General features: G+C 35.3%; 1 protein-coding gene and 1 long non-coding RNA gene across 3 annotated transcripts; one reads left to right on the top strand and one right to left on the bottom strand.

Moving 5' to 3' along the window:
* The first annotated feature begins 1,027 nt into the window (after positions 1–1,027).
* ldbr (lariat debranching enzyme) lies at positions 1,028–14,769 on the top strand. Of its 2 annotated transcripts, XM_019061109.2 has the most exons (13): positions 1,028–1,410; positions 2,869–3,160; positions 3,581–3,681; positions 4,282–4,405; positions 5,312–5,407; positions 6,664–6,806; positions 7,796–8,022; positions 9,118–9,147; positions 9,590–9,631; positions 10,861–10,902; positions 11,565–11,609; positions 12,058–12,114; positions 13,129–14,769. In XM_019061109.2, exons 1-13 carry the CDS (start codon positions 1,214–1,216, stop codon positions 13,404–13,406), a joined length of 1,674 nt encoding a protein of 557 aa, XP_018916654.2. In that variant the 5' UTR covers positions 1,028–1,213; the 3' UTR covers positions 13,407–14,769. The 2 variants fall into 2 exon arrangements, with proteins under 2 accessions (XP_018916654.2, XP_018916656.2); XM_019061111.2 differs by lacking the exon at positions 9,590–9,631.
* Positions 14,770–17,920: 3,151 nt separating this feature from the next.
* Positions 17,921–20,260, bottom strand: LOC140224529 (uncharacterized). Its single transcript, XR_011899799.1, has 2 exons — positions 19,986–20,260; positions 17,921–18,397 (listed from the first exon to the last, which is right to left on the bottom strand). It is a non-coding gene; the product is annotated as an uncharacterized lncRNA (long non-coding RNA).
* Positions 20,261–20,301: the final 41 nt, after the last annotated feature.

Genomic DNA, 20,301 nt, shown 5'->3' with positions numbered 1-20,301 from the left:
CTATTTTATGTGTTTTCTTTGGTAATTTTACGTACAACTGCATGTAATCATGTTATGTACATGTGTGTACATAAAGTAATTTACCTATAAATACAGAAAAATCGTATTTATGAGCCTCTATCCAATGTATTCTCAGTCCTCGCAGAAATTCAAATTCAGTCCTATTGTTTTTCATAGCTAGCTATCTTCATCATATCTATGGGACAATCGAGCACCAATAAATTAATCGTATCTCAGAGGCCAGAAATTTTCGAGCTTTTACATACATATCTACTTTCTTAATTAGGTAGGCATCTCGACTCTTATCAGATGAGATGCACTAATATGCTTTCATGAGTTTTATGGATATGGTTTTTGACTAAATTTCATTTATAGTCGTGATTGATCCCTGATGAAAATCCAGTCCGCTTTCCACAGCGCTCAAGAATAATAGCTAAATCCTGTGGTCAGAGACCGGGAGGTAGGTAAACACCCCTTGACGACGCACTTCGATTCTCACGGCAAATAATATACAGACGTAGGTATGCCTTAGAATTCCATCCGGAAATGTTTGTGCTTTTTTCCTCGTTCTGCGGAGGAGGAACTAAAAACTATTGCAGAATTCAATGCGTCGGACACAATGCTTAACGCCAGTAAGCAGCATCAGTTGCTCCTGAGGTTCCTAATAGAGAATGGCAAAATATTCAGTGGAGAATATTCTCTTTTTTGACATGATTGTAGCAGCTGGCAATCTTACAATCTAAATCAGAACTGATTGAGAGGCAACCCTCATCAGGTATTTAAAAATGCGCGGTATAAACGGTAGCAGGTTGTCGGGTCTCATGACTCTAAAGTTGACCAAAAAACTTGGAAGAAAAACAAATCCAACAAGCTCAAAGTTTTCCAGGCACTTATAAAAGGGAGAGTACTCACGCATCGAAATATTATATCTCAGGAAACGTGGAAAATGCGAGTTTTCCCAAGTTTTCCTTTTTCCAAAAAAAGTTTTATTTTTTGGACCATCCACACACCTGCTTGCTGGCGTTTTTGGTTTAGGTTAGGTTATTCAAAAACACAATAACAACAACCCGGTCCCGGTTACCTCCAGATTTTTCTTAAGTTTTATGAAATATAATTCATTACATATTCACTTTAACTTTAGCTATAGTGAGTTTGCAAGGCTTTTCTTCATTTGACTTGAGTGATTGAACCATTTGCTAAGTGAATCAAGATAATGTTAGTCGCAGTAGTTGGTTGTTTGCACGGTGAACTGGACAATGTGTATGAAAATATCAAGAAGACGGAAGAGAAAGAAGGAAAGAAAATAGATCTTTTAATTTGTTGCGGTGATTTTCAAGCTACGCGGAATATACAAGATCTCCGATGCATGGCTGTTCCTGCTAAATATCAGAATATGTGTTCGTTTTACAAGTTAGTATTCGACTTCTTTCCATCTTATGGCTTGCTTTATGAGCTGCTGATTTCATGATTTGAGTCCATGCATAGTTTTTGGAGAAAAAAATAAGTGCTTGAACAGTTCCTGAACAAGCACAAACCACCCTTTACAAAGTATAATGTAAATTTAGGGGTGCAGGTATCTCCTGAATATATATTCTCATTAGTATGTACGCAAAGTTCTGAGCCTTCCTTCAAATTTAATAGACATTCTCCTATTTTTGTCAAAAGTTCATGATCAATTCTCACAAAATACTAAAAAAAATATAGAATGAGAACCTTGTCCTCTATCAGTAGGCCGATTATTGAAAGTTTAAAGCAGCAAGAATAGACAGTGAAATGCATTATATTTCACCTAGGGTTAAGATGGGGCCATGTCATGTCTTGTCTTATCAATTAAGGCCTTGTCTCGACGGCGCAACTGTTGAGGGAATTAGGTGCAACTGCAGCGAGTTTGTTGCACCAACCGAAATTCCCTGTCTCGACGCGCACGCATGTGTTCCTGGAACTTTTAGGCGGGAATATTTGAACAATATTAATTTTTCTAGGTTAAACGATGTCAATTGAGATAACTGAACTGATAATTATGAACGGGAGGTGAATATTTTGCATTATGTCGACCAGGTATAAAACAAAAAACAATAACATAACTCAGATATGGATAAAAAGAAAATATATTCGATAAAATTTTATTTTCCTGCTGTAGTGATATGCTACAAACGAAAATATAAAATTGAAACTGAAATGTCTACAAATATTTCTAAATAATAACCTTTCCGAATGAAATAAAACACCCGTAATAAACTCCCGCTTCACGTGTAACCAGCGTTTATCAATTCAAAACACGAAGGTAAACAACTGTTGAGGTTCCAGGTTTCTGACCTTGAAAGTTTCACTTATAAGTGAAACATTTTTGAGACACTTCCTTCCTTCAACAGTTGCGCCAATTTCCCTAACAGTTGCGCGTCGAGACAAGGCCATAGATTCAATTATTGGGCAGGAGGGGTGGAATAGGGCAAAAAGAAATCACTTCCTATACTCTTTGCACCCTGAACAGGGGTCTGAATCAATGCTTGAATTGGCCCATTTCAACTGGTCGAAAATCACCCTAATTATTGACCAATTCACTCGGATTTTTCGTCAAGTTCCTACCTCCTTGTCAGCCCCTGGATGATTTTGACCCTATGCTGAGAGAATGAAATACAGCTTGGAAAAAACCTCCTGATATTAGGGTTTAATTGAAAATAGAGCATATCGGTTTTAAAGTGTAATAAAGAAAGAAATATTTAAATTATGCTGATTAGTTTTTGCACTCACCGAGAGGGGGCAAATTATGGGTCGTTCAAGTAAAAATTATCCAGATTAGTTTAAGTCAGGTTGATCTAATTTAACTGAAAATTACAATCATATTATTGTGATTTGATTGTTTTTTAGGTATTACTCTGGAGAAAAGTTAGCTCCTGTCCTGACCATATTTGTTGGTGGGAACCACGAAGCTTCCAATTACCTGCAAGAGCTACCTTACGGAGGATGGGTTGCGCCTAACATATTCTATCTAGGGTATGCAGGGGTTGTTAGGTTTGGTGGATTGAGGATTGGAGGAATTTCTGGGATATCCAAGGGTGCAGATTACATGAAGGGTCATTTTGAGAAGCCACCGTATACAGAGCAAACCAAAAGAAGTGTCTACCATGTCAGAAACTTGGAAGTGTTTCGAATGAAACAGGTAAGTCTTATTTTCAACATTTCCTTGAAAATCTTTACAAGTAAATCATTTTTAGAGCTTCAGTAGACTTTCTGCATCATCAGAAGTTAATACTGATTTCTTGTATCTGGTCAAATTAACCTAAATCTTAGATATGGAGGACTATCCTCCAAGTGCTGAGTGCTAACAGATGAAATCATTTAATGGTATCTCTGCAGACAGAGATCAAAATGACATATGGTCTCCTTTTTTTCAGTTTTGAAGCATATTTGATACACCCTTTTATAACAATAGCATAGAGGACTTTTTGTCACCAATCAATTTTGCCTATTTTGACCTCTATCATTAATAGTCACCCCTCAGAAAGTTCATCCAATTACATTTAAAATCCCTTCTAGAAATCTGTGCTCAGTCTCTTGATGAACGATTTTAATTTTTCAGCTCTCTTCGTCTCTTGATATTATGATCTCTCATGATTGGCCGAAAGGAATTTGGGAGCATGGAAACAGAAATCAACTGCTACGACATAAACCTTTTTTCAGGTATTGAAACAGTTTTGCCATTGAAATGACGAATTCTTGAATATTTTATGTATAATTTCTTCTGAATTTGTATATATAATTTTATATATAATTATAGATAATTTCAAGCGTTACAAGCTTTTAAACTTGTCCCATTATAATGAAGCACCCAATGTCTATTTGAACTGCTCTGTAAAACAATGATCACAAGAAGAGTGTGACTTACAGTTGGCACATAGAATATTAGAAAAAAAAATTTAATTGAGAAAACGTTGACAAAAATGATAAAAACTCTTGACTCTTGATGACTAAATACTCTTGTTAACGATGTAAAACTGGACTGGTTTTACAGTTCAATTGCATTTCATGTTCTTTAAAGTTTTAACTTAAACTTAGTTTTCTGTCGGAAAAAATAAAATACACTATGATATTAGGCAATGTCTGGTATAGGTAGACTGCATCTGGTTAAATCTGTCCAACTGTAAATCAAATAAACAATAATGTTATAACACATAGATTCATAATGAAACCAGCAAAAACTTTCAGTATGTGTACTTATTTATGTAGTGGCATCTCCTTTTTTTGCAATTTTGCTAATCTATTAATTTTTTCTTCCCTCAGGGATGACATGGATAATGATAAATTGGGCAGTGAGCCATGTAGGGAACTGTTGGATCATTTGAAGCCGTCCTATTGGTTAGCAGCTCATTTACATACTAAATTTGTGGCATTAGTTCCCCATGTTGTAAGTTTTTAATTTTTTGTCACATATTTTCTGCATCAAGAGTATGTTGATACCTCCTTCTCCTAATTAAATCAGTGAGAACGAAAACACACCAACTCGATAAGTAGAAAATGTTTACTTTTCATTGAAGACAGTCAATTTTCATAAAGGGCATTGAAGTACCGCATCTGTTCCAACTTGGACGTTTGAAGTGTCCTTAAGTGCTTGCCTTAAGGCACCAAAAATATTTTTCTTAGACTAATTTCTTTACCTACTGTGCAGTTTTGTATGTATCTTGATTACTTTCATTTTTTCGAGTTGGTGTGTTTTCGTTCTCACTGATTCAATTGGAGATTTGTGAGGTCATTCCATCTATTTATGACCTCAGAGACATTATTAAGGTTTTTTTGAAGTCATAATGCAACACAGACAGAGGATCAGTGCCTTTTTGATAAGCACAAGGCTTTTCGATGAAACTGCACCTGCCATGATATTATAGCACAAAAAATAACTCGAACAATAACCAAAGTTTTTAGCATTGTACATCAGAAGAGTTCTTGTGTACGTATGCAAGAACTCTTCTAATGGATTAAGTTCAGGAGATAAAAACCGAATGCATGGATCCTTATATAAAATCACCTATCAGTATAGGGGTTCTGAAATTAGTTATGTTGTTTTGGATGAAATCATCTGTTCCTCTGCTAAATCAGGTCCAAACATCAAGATATTGTTGTATGCAGACTCAGTGAGAGCTTACCCAACATACACTAACCATTTGTTGACAAAACAAATTTCCTAGTAGATTCCAAATCTTTGAGGATGATATGAAATCCCTCTAGATCTGGAAGGGCAAGCCAGTAAGTATACAATCATGTATTGAAGCATCATCGTCAAGTATTAAAACTTATTTTTCTTTTGTTTTCTTAGGAGAAAAAGGATGAAAATATAGACGAACCTGGTCCTATAAAATCAACTCGATTTCTTGCTTTAGATAAATGTCTGAAAAGAAAAAGATATTTGCAGGTATTTTGTTGTCCAACCTTTTAATCTTGTACATGCACAGTCCATTCTATCTAGTGTTACATTAACTGTTTACATTTTTACATCAATCTTCCTCTAGATTGCAGAACTTAGTTGAGGCTTATTCACGATATTCGTAGCGTCTAATATGTGTCAATAGACGTATTGGCTTCTCAATTGACACCCTATTTTCTTCTTGCTTCTATAATTTTATACTTATCATGAACCAATCGTGTTATTCTTTAAAAAATGAGATCTTCTTTTATTATTTCTTGTATTGGCTCAGTTCCGAAAATTAGGTTTAAGGCTAAAACTTAAGAGACAAAATAAAGCCCATTCTATCAAGAGTCAATGCGGTGAGGGGAATAAAATAATAAAATAATGGGTCAGTGGCATTCACTTTTTCTATTCCATTTTCAGAAAGTATGGAGTGAACTAAGCTTCAAGGAATTTTTTCAGTCTCTTCCAGAACCCTGAACGGCACAGAAATCCTGTCTCAAAAACTCAAGAAATGAGACCTGTTAGAAACAATATTTTTAGTGGGCTCTGATGAAGTAGCTAAATGGGATTAACAGCATTTTGACGGTGAAACTCCCTAACCACTTATTTCGGTTTGCGATGTTGCAGACTTCCTGTCATACTTTATCTTTTAGATGGAAAACTACTCAACATCATTTCTTGAAAACTTACATGATTTTTCTTCTCTGTGTGAAGAAAAATCTGTGATAACTTCTAGGAATGATATTGGTTTGTTCTCTTTCACAAAAATAAAATGGGAGCGGAGATTTTTGAACACCGCAAACGAGATACGTGGTGTGGTAGTTTCACCGTCGATTTGCTGATTGGCTGAAGTGAACTTCAGGCATTGCCTTGCTATGTTAATTAGACTATTGACTTCTAATTGGCTGGATTTGATAAGCTTTTTCTCTCCTCAGAAATGCTTTTTTGAACTTTTTAAAGAACTTTTTTGTTTTTTCAAGAAATTGTATGCCTGCAAAATTTCACTGTAACCCTGTAGAAATATCTTGCCCCTGATCCATTGCAGGATACAGGTGAATGAAATAGATAGACTGGTGAATCAGAATAATTTAAATAAAACTTAATAATTCAAAGCTTAAGCTTAGTTGAGGATTTTTCAGAGGTAATCAAATGAAAATGTTCGTTGATTGGTGTGATAATAGTGAAGTAGTTGCATCAGTTTACCGAGGACTGAAGATGATACTTATGCTACTTATGCTACTTATTTCTCATTTTAACAGTTATTAGAAATAGCCAGTGATGAAAGCAAAGCAAAGGTTCTCGAATATGACTTAGAATGGCTGACAATTTTGTTTTTAACAAATCACCTGCTGAGTGTTGAAAAATCCTACCAGTACATGCCTGGTCCCTGTAAAACTGAGAGGTAAGTTCGATAATTTATATAATTGGAAAAATTGTTCAAATACTCTTTCCTAACGTCTTTCCCTAACATTTTAGCATAATCGGGAGGTATGGTGCAATATTTAACAGGACCCACACAATTCTATCCTTGGAAAATTTTGTAAGAATGGGCCAAAAATGGCCCTTTTGGGCATCTGTTCGTAGCAATGCATGCGGTACATGAGTTCCTCCGTATCATCGGCTCCCGAGTCCAAAAATCATCTTGGTATCATGCCCCAACTCTCTGGAAAAATTTTCTTTCTCCAAAACGCTTTTTCGAGGAAAATCTCAATTCTCCAGAAAATCAGTAAGTGTAGGAGAGAAACCAAGGTAATCTCTGGACTCGGCGCTAGAATTAAGCAGGAGTCATCTGTCAAATGTCCAGCATTTTTTCCCATTCCAGACCTGTGTAATTTTGAATCAAATTCCCGATATCTTTCCTTCATAAATTCATTAACTCATCATGAACTTATTCATCATAATAGTCTTCTACACTACTTTTTTAGATCATCTCATTTTTATTTAAAGATTTCTACATGACATCTTATCCTAATAGACCACTGACTACTGTCAGCAACGTTCTGTCAAATTCTGTAGATCCCAGTCCAATAAATTATCCAAGCACAACTAAGGTACTGAAATTAATGTAAACATTTTACATTAGTCACAGATTTAAACCAAAAATTAACTATACATTAAAAAAAAGCACAAAAACTGTTGGATTCTGTGATGTGGCATCATTTGTGCAGCTCATTTCCACTTGCCACAAGTTACTATTGGACGTATTTCTATCGAACGAAACTATGTGCATTATGACGTGAGCCCTGTTCTGCACATATTCTTATGGGTGTCAGGACTCATGTCTTCATGCACATAGTTCTGTTTGGCAGAAATACGCCCTATTCTCCGCAACATCCCTCTTGTTTCCAAGCCGTATCCAAATTGCATTCCTAAGATTGATTTATTCCACAGGTGGATTTTTAAACCCAGCCAAGAAGAAATGGACCTAGTTTTACAAAAATTCAATGGTGACCTCACAGTTCCAAGCAATTTCGTTAGAACCGCAGCTGCTTACTCCAGCCATAATCAAACCAGCACTCCCCAGAGAAGTTCTTCTTTATGTGTGGTTAATCCTCAAACGACATCTTTTTGTTCTAAATTGTGCATAGATGACCCACTCGTCTTGTTGAATGGAGATGGTATGATACACATTAATATTTATTCTTTCTCTTCTATGTTACTGTAACTATCTCTCAACTGATTTTGAAAACATTTCATTGATATCTGTGACTAGCCACAGGAGAGGAATTTCAGGTCATAGAGTCAAAGTTTCTGCAGAACATTGATCCGGTTTGGTCGAAAAATCGGATTTTGAGGTTTCAACTGTATTTGCTTTCTAGTTTCCCAGAGAACAAACAGCAAGCGGCTTAGCTCTCTCTTTGAACAATATAGGACAGAAAGTTGCATTATTATCAGGCAATTTCATGCTTTAAGCATGGTGGATTAAGTTGTAAATGGTTTTTTCTCGAAAGTGCGTTTCTTTTAACTCCCTTAACTTCGGTTTGGTCGGACATTTTTGAGGGATTTTGTCTCAAAATATATGCAAAATACTGCTCTGCACTAGGGTATTAATAATACATTTTTTATTTTTTATGGGCTTAGATCGGTTTTCCAGGAGCGTTACAAATACACATCTACTTAGCAAGATTGATGAAAGCTGTGCAGCTAATGAAGTATTTTTGAATTTACTTTGTATCTTTTCCGTTCATTTAAACAGTAGCTGCTAGCTTGAAAAGGTTATTGGCACTGTAAATGCAAAACAGAAGGAGATCTCATTGTACGGGTGTCTGCAGATTGTTATCAAGTTTGTTTTAACTCTCAAAAGTTGAATACGAAGTGTGATGAAGATAATCTAAGTCCAGTCTTACTCTAGATAAATAGCTTACAAGAAATGCATACAGCTCAGAATGCACTGAATCAATATGTTTAACAAAAGGGCTTCCAAAGTTAAAGGCAAACTTTTGAACCCTTGATTTATTGCTTAGAGACTCCCTTCCTCTTGCCAGTAATGGTTGAAGAATTTTTCTTGCAAAAAAAGTATTTTGGTCAGTTTTTACCTGCTCTTGGCCCCTTAGACTGTCAAAGCCCCCCTCTGCCCTTCAAATTTTTTGGCTTTGTCACAGTTGCTATTTTTTTTTTTTCTCCTACCAATCCACTCATCAAATTCCGGGGTTAGTCCTCAAGATATAGTTGTATATTGCTCTTATGAACTGTAATTTTTTCTTTTTTTCCAGATTTTGTCCCTTTGACCGAAACACCCTTTGGTAAGTGGCTTTCTCCAATAAAAATAATCATTATTGTGTGTAGCATCAATATTAGCTATGAAGTTTCAGTTTCATTTTGATGAAGACTATCTATTAGATATGAAGTCTTAGTTCTATTTTGATTCGGACTATTTGTACTACCGGCACAGGTTTCCGTTGACCGGCCCCTGAGCACAGTAGTTGACGGTGAGCTCCTCCCTCCATCTTCTTATATCTCTGTAAAGGGGGCTGCGTCAGGTTTACTCAGAAGATTTACTTAGATGTGTGCAAGTTACATGCTGAATCAATTACTGTAAAAAAATTGAAAATTTTTTTGAACTTTTTGGCCTTGTTTTCCCCGCAAAAAAGTGTGGACCGGACACTATTTCACCGCCTTGTCCATATATTTATGATGAACAATTTTTAATCTTCTGTCATGTTTATTGTAATTTAATTTTTACAGAATCACCAAGTGTACCTGCGGAAGTCTCTATTCCCACTTTTGGTAAGCTCCATTTTAAGTGTTTTCACTCCAAGTCTTTGACACGAGGAAAATTTGAGATTGTGAGTGACTCATTAAAGGGACAAAATTTGCCCATTTCATCAATGTAAATATTTTCTGTTTGTTCTAAATCTGAAATAGAGAGTAAACGTTTTGTATGAAAGATTGATTAAGCTTTTCTCATGTAGTTTGGTTGCTGAGAACGGAAATGACGCCAGATTTTTTTCATGATCCATCAGTGTTTTGCTCCGTTCAATTTCCCAAAAAGTGCCGATTCTCAGGCCCCAAAGAGTACTTTTTTTGAAAAATTTGATTTCTGTGAAAACAGTTAGTGATAGAAAAACAATATGATAATTTCCAGCTTTAACTGCCAGATTACATTCAACTTTTCTCCATCAGATAAATAGAAAAAGATATTTATCCTCCTTTTTAGATGTAAAACAAACGGATAAGATTTACATCGGTCAAATGAGCTGATTTTGTGGTTTGACTGAGGAAACTTTCTTATCAGAAAAAGGAGGAAAAGTTCCTAGAAATGTCATAGATTTATTTTAATGTATCTTTGCGTGCTAAATCCGAAAATGACATGTTTTTTGTTTATTTGCTCAGCATGCACTTGTTCTCGGAAAATGAATTGCACTCTCTCTGGAAAGTCTCACGCAATGGAAAAAACAAAGCTAATTTTCGAATTCAGTGGTATAATTAACATCTGCCCTGATCTTTGCCTCATTCCAACAAAGAAAATTTTAATTTAAAGTTGAACTTATTTTTATCGGGCTGCATTATGTTGATGAAATTACCTTTCTCCCGATCACTTTTTATCCGGTTCTCAGACGATAGCTATTTCGATGATATTAATCATCATCATCAGGTCACTTCGACTTCGGTAAACACTAACAGTCACATCTTATATTGTTAAAATTTACTAAGATTTACTAAAATTTACTATAAAACACTTTAAAAACTCGTGGGTGCACCCGTCGCGAACGCGTTCTTATCACCGACGTTCCGGCCGTTGCGTCCCGTTGAGAACCGGATAAAAAGTGATCGGGAGAAAGGTAATTTCATCAAAAGAAAATTTTGTTTTTCTATTTGATTAAAGTCATAATAGTTTGGACTTGTTTTTCCTGCAAAATAATGTGGATTGGACACTATTTTACTGCTTTGTCCATATATTTACGATGCACAATTTTTAATTTTCTGTCGTGTTAATCATAATTTAATTTTTACAGAATCACCAAGTGTACCTGCAGAAGTCTCTATCCCCACTTTCGGTAAGCTCTATTTTAAGTGTGATGACTCTTGAAACTTTGCTACACTATCTCACAGAAATTTGTATAATAAACAATTATCTGCCATGAAAAGAAGTCAAAGTACCACCAGTTTATAGTATTTTGCTACCTCTGCCACTTAATAAGATAATTGTCACTGAAACTTCAATTTTTGGTTTGTGAATATTCATTCTAATCATAAAAGTAAATTTTAGAAATCATTATCTGACCATCGGGGAAAGGGAACCTGAATTTTCCACAAAAACTTCAAATTGAATTAAACATTATTATGAGGGTATTAAATAGTGCTCTACAAAAATTTTGGGACACAACATTCTGAGAAAAATCTACATATTTAAAATTCCAATTTTCCATGCTCAAGGCTTCTAAAGCAACTTTATGCCTTCTTTTGGCACAACTACCTATACTGCCCACAAGTCATTCTTGTTGACTTTCAAATAAATTTTCTTTTGAATTCTTGAGTAATTCAACTAAATTGTTCCCCTTGAAAACATTTTCTCTGGGCGTTGAAGTCCCTTTTCCTCAAAATAAGGTTACATATATTTAATAAAATTATTCTCTTTCTTGAACTCTGAGGTTAAGCTTCAAATTCAAACTAAATTTTAATAGAATTTTTCCTCTTTTTTTCTTTCTTTTTTCTCCAGAATCACCCTCATTGAGTATCAGTTTACCAAAGCCAAAATACGATGGTAAGTATCAAATAATTTGAATAATTATCAAAGATAAGAAATGAGTTGAGGTAAATGGAGTCATTAAAAAAATTTCAGTGGTCTATTCATTCTGTTGAGTTCCCAACTTTCTTTAAACCCTGAGTACCTGGAGACATAGTACGTGATTGATTTGTTCTAATTAGCGATATACTTAGTAAAGATTCTTCTAATAACAAGAACCGATAGGAAATAATGTGAGTAGAAATAAATTTTTATGTGTTTTGAACCTGCTCTAGCAGTGGTTATTTTCTTGTTCACTTTTTTCTGAAATAGATACATGTATTGATTTTGGAAAGAAAAAAAATTAATAAATGAGATGTGTTCTCAATAAATGCCTTGTAATATATTGAAATGGCACTGTGTTGTATTTTGCAATGTTTACGTAAATATTTTCGTAATTGATGTTTATCACTCTTTTGTTTTTTAGATTCTCAAACTTCTCTCACGGATTATTCTGAACTTTTTGAAACAGCAGTCTCAGACGGTAAGATTGTTGTTTACTCCTTAGCCAACTGACTCAGTTTTTTGATTTTGAAGAAATCAAGCAGCAGTGTGTTTGGGGGCTCATTTGTTAGATTTCATCATATCTAGTACTCGAATGGACAAAGAAAAACTCGCCCCATCATAACTTCTTTATTTTTTAATTTAAAATAATTTGGATGGAATAATGAGGTCATGCTTAATTTTAGGGTACTTTCTGAAAGAAATTAAATAAATGCTTAAAAGTGACTGCTCACAAGTAAACGTTTGAAATTTAAAACTTTGTAAAACAATAAACGTGACTGTTTATAGTTGTAGACATTGCTTTGGTAAGAAAACTTTTTTGTCAAATTCCTTGAATTGAAACTTTATTTTTGACTCATTCTGTTTCTTTCAAGAAGCATCTTAAAATAGTAGAAGAGTTCAGAAAACAGTCCTTAAGAAAAACTCTGGTAATTATTCGGCAAGTTTTCAACCAATTGAGTTTTACAAAGCCTCATTCTAAAGCTAAAGACTTGACCTACAAACAGCGAAAACAGCATTTGAGTATCTGCTTCAGGTCACTCAAAACACAAACCGTTGCATTATCTTTAGGACAGCCTATGAACCAGTGACCAAAAGAAGAGAATCTGTCAGAAGGAGGATCAACAAATCTTTCCAACATCTGGGAACAGAAATTCGTATCCTACCAGCTCATTATTACGTAGATACGTTCCTTAATAAGAATTGAAAGTACCATTTTTGCAAATCAAATTATTTCCTCAATTTGAGATACTTACCATGTTTTTTTTTTTCTTGATTTTGATCTGGGAACAGAAATTTGTATCTTAGTAGCTCATTTTTACGCAGAATCGTTTTTTAATGCGATTTCTCTTTCATTTTCACCAAACTATGTCATAAACGTACCTAATATCCGCAGTAAGTGTGAAAAATGCACTATTTTGGTTACCATTAATTTTTGAATGATTTTCCTTGAAATGTCTGAAAACTTATCATGCCTTTTTAAATCTGGTTTCAGATTCTCAGAATGTCATCTCTAATCTCTCGTTCAGTAATCAAAATACTCAAGAATCTCTACTGGATTCTGAGAGAGATATATCTGTTGCTACCCAGGATAGCTCAGCAATCTCTGTCTCCCAAGTAGAATCCTTAACTGTATCTGAAGATGTACCAGGAAAACCTGATAATATACTTGATGAAGAGTCTGACCTCAATAGTTCTTTACCGACAAAAAAGAAATTCAAACGAAGGAATCAGTCAATGTATGCTGTGAGTACTGATGATACTTCAAATTAGTAATTGATTTAACAAGTACGAAAGCAGATCCATTAAAAAGCTTGTAGCAGAAATGCGATTGAGCGGAGCACTAGACATGATGCGAAGTTAAGCATTATGATTTCTCATCAAAATTTCACGTAAAACCCGATTTGTGCCAAAAATATTATTGAAAGAAACTCCTTACCAAGATAATAATGTTTTTTGATGCCTAAATACAAACTTTTCAGTCATGAAAAATCCATAATCTACTTGAATCAAATCGCACATTAAACGTTACTGTAACAGTCTCTATGGTATGAAAATATGGTAGCCTCAATCTGGGAGCTTCGGCTTAGCTGTTGCTTGTTGTTAACTCTTTGAACAACACAGGGCAGAGAAGGAACACTGCTGGATCAAGAAACCTGTCGAAACCGCTGTAATGTGCAATTTGATTCACCGAGGCCCTGATCTTTCTTGCATGCAGGAAATTCAAATCTTTTATAACTAGCGCTAAATCAAAACGTCACTATCTTGGTTAGGATCGACTCATGGACCATTTCGTCGTAGGAGTTAATGTCAGTAATTTTTATTGCGCTAGCTATGTTTTTGTGAAATTTTGAAGAGAAAACATACATCAGAATGCTTAAACTTGTACTGTGATTGCTGGTTCATCAAAGAATCTAGTAGTTCAGAAACTAATACGTTTTTAGAACTGGATGAATGTCAAGTTTCTATGTCCAGCAACTGTAAAGGTAAACCTGTTGACAAATTACAGAAAAACTCAGCGCATTATGTCATCTTGTGTCTATGCATAGGCACAGTGGTTTCTTTGTCTTTAGTCTCATCAGTACTACGCAGCTAACATTCATCATCAAAGTTTCTCCATGTAACACATCTTTATCAATACATATACTTATCGACGGTGAAACTACCAAACCACGTATCTCGGTTTGCGACGTCGCAGACTTCCTATCATACTTTATTTTTTAAATGAAAAACTACTTAACGTCCAGTCTTGAAAATTTCTGTGATTTTTTCTCTTCGTGCGGAAAAAATTCTATGAAAATTTGTAGGAATGATATTGATTTGGTCTACTTCAAAAAAATAAAATGCGAGCGTAGATTTTTAAACACCGCAAACGAGATACGTGGTTTGGTACTTTCACCGTCGATATGTAGGCTGGAAAAACTTTACATTTCGATATATCCAAACGTTCTTTACTACTATGCTCCTTTTCGAGCTACCATTTAGGCAGGATTTTTTGACCCAGTCTGTTAATCTTTGCAGGCTTCATTATCACTAGTTTTGACTCAACAAAATCAATCATATTGTAGAACCATTAGATCTCTTTGTCGGTACTCTTTCTGTTTAAAAAAAAAAAAAAAAAAAAAAAAAAACAGAACGAGTTCAGCATGAATACTTTCTTTTAAGTGGCATCGAGTGAACCAATCAACAGTGAAGCTCCCAGACCATGTATCTTGGTTTGCAACATTGCTAACTCCCTGTATTATTTTATTTTTCAAATGAAAAACTACTCGGTGTCAATGGTTCAAAACTTCTTCTCTTAAACTTTTTCCTCTCTAAGTGAAGAAAATTCTATAAAAACTTCAAAGATTAATGTTGATTTGGTCTCTATCAAAAAAATAAAAAGGGAGCGGAGATTTGTAAACACTGCGAACAAGATACTTGATTTTGGAATTGCATTGTCAAAATTAAGCCCCCATTAGTGTTTTAATTGAGAGAAAAATTTGACCATGTTCACATTTTATAGATTCTCTGACTTTTCTATCTTAAAGCCTATGTTTTATGGTTCACCAGTTAACAGTTTATTATTGAAATTGAAATGAGCCAACAAAGTTGCATGCATTTTAAAGCATCTCGATTATTGTAAAGTGAAGGTAACGAGTTATGTTCTTGTTGATTATTTTTACAATATTGTTATTCATATTTGTCACCTGTGATTTAGTATATCATTTTTGTTGCAATGAACGGGATCTTAAAATTTGACTCAATTTGCAACAGTAAGTGATTTAGTCGATGGTTTTATTATCATAAAAGTTTAGCCTCTAAATTTTTAAATCATCGATTCTTTTTCTTATTCATAAAAAGAATATACCACTGTGATCTGCATGTTTAATGCTTCATCACCAGCAAGAATTATGAAAGTGCGTGCTAAACATTGTATGATTCTAGCCAACGGATAACTAAATCTTCTGATACCTAAAATTCCATGGCAGCAATCTTAGTGCTTGGTTAGAACTGCAGATGCGCATCCTTAGAACTGAAAGAGGAATTTGCCACAACAGAAATATCATTTTTACCACGGGAAAATATATATATTTAAATTTACGACAGTGAATTGGCTCTTCCAAAACCATCCGATGTCCATTTATTTTTTTCTTCCTGCACCTCATTACTTTCTAGACGAAGTGACTGTACTGTTTGTATGAAGATGGTATGGTATACTTGCATATAACTGGCACCTTTGCATGTTTAGGAGAATTCTGCTTACAGTTGGTAGGAGGTAAAAAGGATTTCCATGTGAGTATCTTAAATCGTTGCGGAAGGAAATGTCCGGATGACGCACAGTAAAATTTTGGACCTGAATGGAGAGGAGGTGGGCTTAAAGAACCCATTTTTTCAGAGTTCTACCAGACCAAATATGAGGTTCTGTCGCAAGTTAAAAAGCTGAGATTAGTGGCTTTCAGATGCTGTATATTGATTGTCTCTATCCATCTTAGATTAGGAGGTATATTATATTTGTTTAAAATACTTTCTAGTCAACTTTAGTAAAGACCCCTACTAAAAAAAAATATTTTCTGACTTTCCTCAGAACTTGGACTCCTAGGCTTTCATGGATTTTGCCCTTCATGAAAAATTTGTTTTTTGGACATCAGACGTTTTTGAACAAGCCAACTCAACTGTAATGATTGTAATTGCATCCATGTTTTCTTGATATATTTGAAATCTGATGAGGTGTATTGAAGACAAGAATTAATGAGAATGAAAAAAATGTCCTGTAGATACTGAGCAATTATTCGATAACTTGAAGGCGACCTCTTATTAAACTTCCTGGAACAGAAGACTAATCCCTCTTTTTTGAGGTCCTCAACTGCAAGTTCTTGATAAAATGTTTACTCAATGGCCATTTGTAGCAGATTCATCTTCAGTTGCTTTTATTTTTTTTATTATTTGCATTGATAGTAATCCCATTTCAAGTTTGAATTTTTTGATCAAATTCTTTAAAATGTTTTTTTTTTTTCTAGCTGACTCAGAAGCATTACTATCTATTCCATTTATTTACTGAATTTATCTCCATTTGAAACGCAGAAGTTACTTTTATTAGGTTAACAAGAAACTGTGATATTAGGTGTTATCGTAGAAAAAATGATTTTCTTCAATTTTTCCCCTGTTCTGTAAAGTCTAATTTTAACCTTAATGGATTGATGTTTAATGCCACGGTGAGCTTAGTGCAGGATACCACAGAATGTATTAGAATTTTTCTCATCCGCCTGAATTACAATGGCACTCTTCCGAGAATTTTAAAAATGTCAAAAGCGACCTCAACTAGGTGCCTAATTTTTTTTATTAGAATTGAGCTCATAATCGAGTTTGAAATCATGTCATCTTCTTCCCAAGATCTCTTTTAACTGTTAAATGTTTTAAAATAAAATCACGGAACACCTGTGATAAATGCTTTAGTCAGTTTTAAGATTACATATTTTCTCAAAATATTAAATAGTACGTAATATAACTTCAAGACATAAGATACCTACTCGAGGATGAACTCAAACATTGAAATGCAAATTCTGGTTTTTTTATGAACTTAAAATTCTGAATTTTGAAAAGAAATCAACTTTTTTTGTCGTGCACATATTTTCATTGTATTTTTTGCCTTTCAATGTTGTTTAATTAAAATGAAAGTAGAAAAAAATGGTAATTAAATTTTTTACCAATTTATTTTTCAACTTGTCACAAACCACAGGACTTTTTTTATAATTTATCTGAGAAACTAAGTCTTTCGCATAGATTTGGAAAGTTTAAAATTTTTTTTGGAAGACTTAGAGAGTCTTGTAATTCCTCTTGACAGCTTTGAAACCAATTTTAGTATGATAAAATACACTTCCTCCTGGAAATAAACTGGGGAAGTTGAGATTTGGAAATTCTCGCAAGCAAATCATGAAATTAGGAATTCCTTGGAAAAATTGCAAAAATTTCCTGCAAAATCACTGAGAGCCATCAACATTGTAGTATTTTCTCACATACTCTTGATCAAAATAGTTTAACAGGGGTGAAAAATGCGACTTTTATCAGAGCCCCTGTCTTTCCTAAAGTGACCTGTTATTATTCATTTTTTTCACACCTATAACCATCCATTCGTCTTCTTTGATATTTCCTTAGGAGTAACAAGTACAGACTTCCATTTCAAAGGAGGGCTTTCAGTGATGATAGACGACCATCATAAATGGAGAGCATTCGAATGAATCTCGACCCTGACAAAGAATGCAGCGCTTTAGTGTTTTTACAGAGAGGGTAAAAATTTATTCAAGACATTTGCCTTAAGAGCCAGTATATTTTTCAAAACATAGGTTTAACAGGATACAATCTTCAGATTTATATAAACTAGGTTCACAACAGGAATCACCAGGGTCGTTGCTTGGTTTGTTGAGCATGTGTTACGATTCTGGTAGCTTTAAAATGAGGCATTCTTCGCCTCTGAGTGTGTCTACCATAAGCAGAGCATAAATTATGAAGAACGCCATCGATGAAAACTAGACGACAGTCCCTGCACCTCCTGTGAGGTTTGCCAACAACCTTCATGCCACAGACATCAATGCGAAGGGGTGTGGTAGGCTGAAGAATATGATTGCCATTTCTAAAAGTGTTTGAATCTGGTGCTTGGAATCTCGAATAAATGTTTGACAGCGGGGAACTGAGAGGAACATGTAGCTTCCGTATAGGAATATGGCTGAAGATTTTCAAGCTATTGATGATACTGCCGATAGAGAAGAGAGACATTATTTCAAAACCTGTCAAAACATAAAGAGAAGATGGGTGTTGAACTGCTTTTATTAAAATCAAGGACAAAGAGAAAACAAGAGCTGCATTACAAATAGCAGGCCGCGTGGAGCTACAAATCCTCTCTGATTGGCTGATTCGCATGAGGCCCACTCGCTGGGGCCATTATGGAAAAGAACATGGGGTTCATTTTTCATAAAAAATATCGCAAAAACAAGGACAAGTGTGTGTCAGAGATTTGAAAAATAAATTTTTCAGATTTTTTAAAGGGATTGATGGATAATACAGGATTTTTTTTCTCAAACACACCGAACAGTTTGACCTGGAATTTAACTTGAAAAAAATAAAAATCCAGGTCGAGCGGTTCAGTGTATTTGAGGGAAGAATGTCATGTCAATCTCTACAGAAAAATCTAGAAAATTGATTTTTGAAAGCTCCGATGCACAAGTAAATGTTTCCTTGTTATAGAGATATTTTCGATGAAAAATGAACCCTGTGTTATTTTTCATAAGGGTCCCAGCAAGTGGGCACCAGTTGGATTGGCCCATCAGAGACGACTCGTGAGTGTAGGGGGGGCCAGCCGGCCAGCAATTTGTATTGCCTCTCTTGTTTTCTCTTGGATCAAGGAATAGATGTTACCTACTTAATAAATGGTTGAAAAGAAAGAAAATTTATTACAGCACTTCAAAATTTGTCCCTTGGGCAGGCTAACCACAGCATTGTTCCTATCGTGTCCATGCTGTGTCCTTACCCAACAGCATGTCCTTCGTAGACAATCCATTCTCCGAGGGGCTTTTTGTCCTATATTCCAACCTGACTTGCTCACCTACAGCCTGATAGTTCAAATTTTCTTACCTTTTTTCCTTCTCGTTTCCACTTAAAATATGCCTGAGGGATGGTCTTACACCTACAGACCCATCCCTCTTCAGTCTCTTAAAACGCCAACCCCAGGTAGTTGTTTGGGAGCATCGAACTTGGGTTACCTAGCGGAAAGTTGAAATCAGGGGCTGAATTTTGTCAGTCCTTCCACTGTACTTAAATATACTTAGTACGGGCCTCAACTGCACTTCAGTGCGGCCTAGCGCTTCTGATTAGCTGGTGGTGCGGTTTGAACTCATCGATGGCTCTGGCACTCCGTGTGAAAAAGCCGACAAAATTCGGCCCCTTGACCTCCCAATCAAAGAGCAAGTACTCCATTCCTACTTTGTCCTGTCTTCATGCATAAAGTTGCAGACTTTTAGCTGCAGGACTGCACGCCATGGGTGGGGGGGGGGTGTAAAACAAAATCCATTAGTACTTAATTGGACACGAAGTGACTGAGCAGGAGAGGTCTGCTTCATAATTTAAAGCAGGAGGATATAGTGACAACTTCTGATCTAAAAGAGTTTTTTTTTTTTACCAATTTCAAATAGCCTATTGGCTAATCCCACGCTTATTACCCCAGCCCCAGGTGACCATTGCCGGAGACCGTCAAACTCAGATCACCTGGCCAGGAATCAAACCCGGGACCTCTTCATCATAGGGCCAGCGCTAAAACCACTACACCACAGGAGGCCGACAAGAGTAGATATTTGCCAGGATGTAAAAATTATTTTTTACCTGAATAATGGAAAATTCAATCGATCTTCTGCAAGTAAGTATGTAGCTCTTTCGGCTTTGGCCGGATCATGCAGTCAGTGGCAGATTAACTGTGGAACCGAGGAACGTGCTCCATGTTATGAAATCAAAATGTGATGGCAATCAAAAACCTTGAGTTCACAGAACCGGAAAGTCAAATTGAGAAATGATAAATACTCTGAAACCACTCAACTGAGACTCTACACGAATTGCCGAATTCCGATTCAGATAAGAATATAATAATAAAATAAACATAACCTCACCGAATGCGCACACGGTTGCCAGTTTCACGGAAAAA

This window comes from Bemisia tabaci, chromosome 4, assembly GCF_918797505.1.
Source record: "Bemisia tabaci chromosome 4, PGI_BMITA_v3".
Taxonomy (NCBI): domain Eukaryota; kingdom Metazoa; phylum Arthropoda; class Insecta; order Hemiptera; family Aleyrodidae; genus Bemisia; species Bemisia tabaci.
Note: the sequence above shows the minus strand (reverse complement) of the source record. Positions and strands in the feature narration are given on the sequence as shown.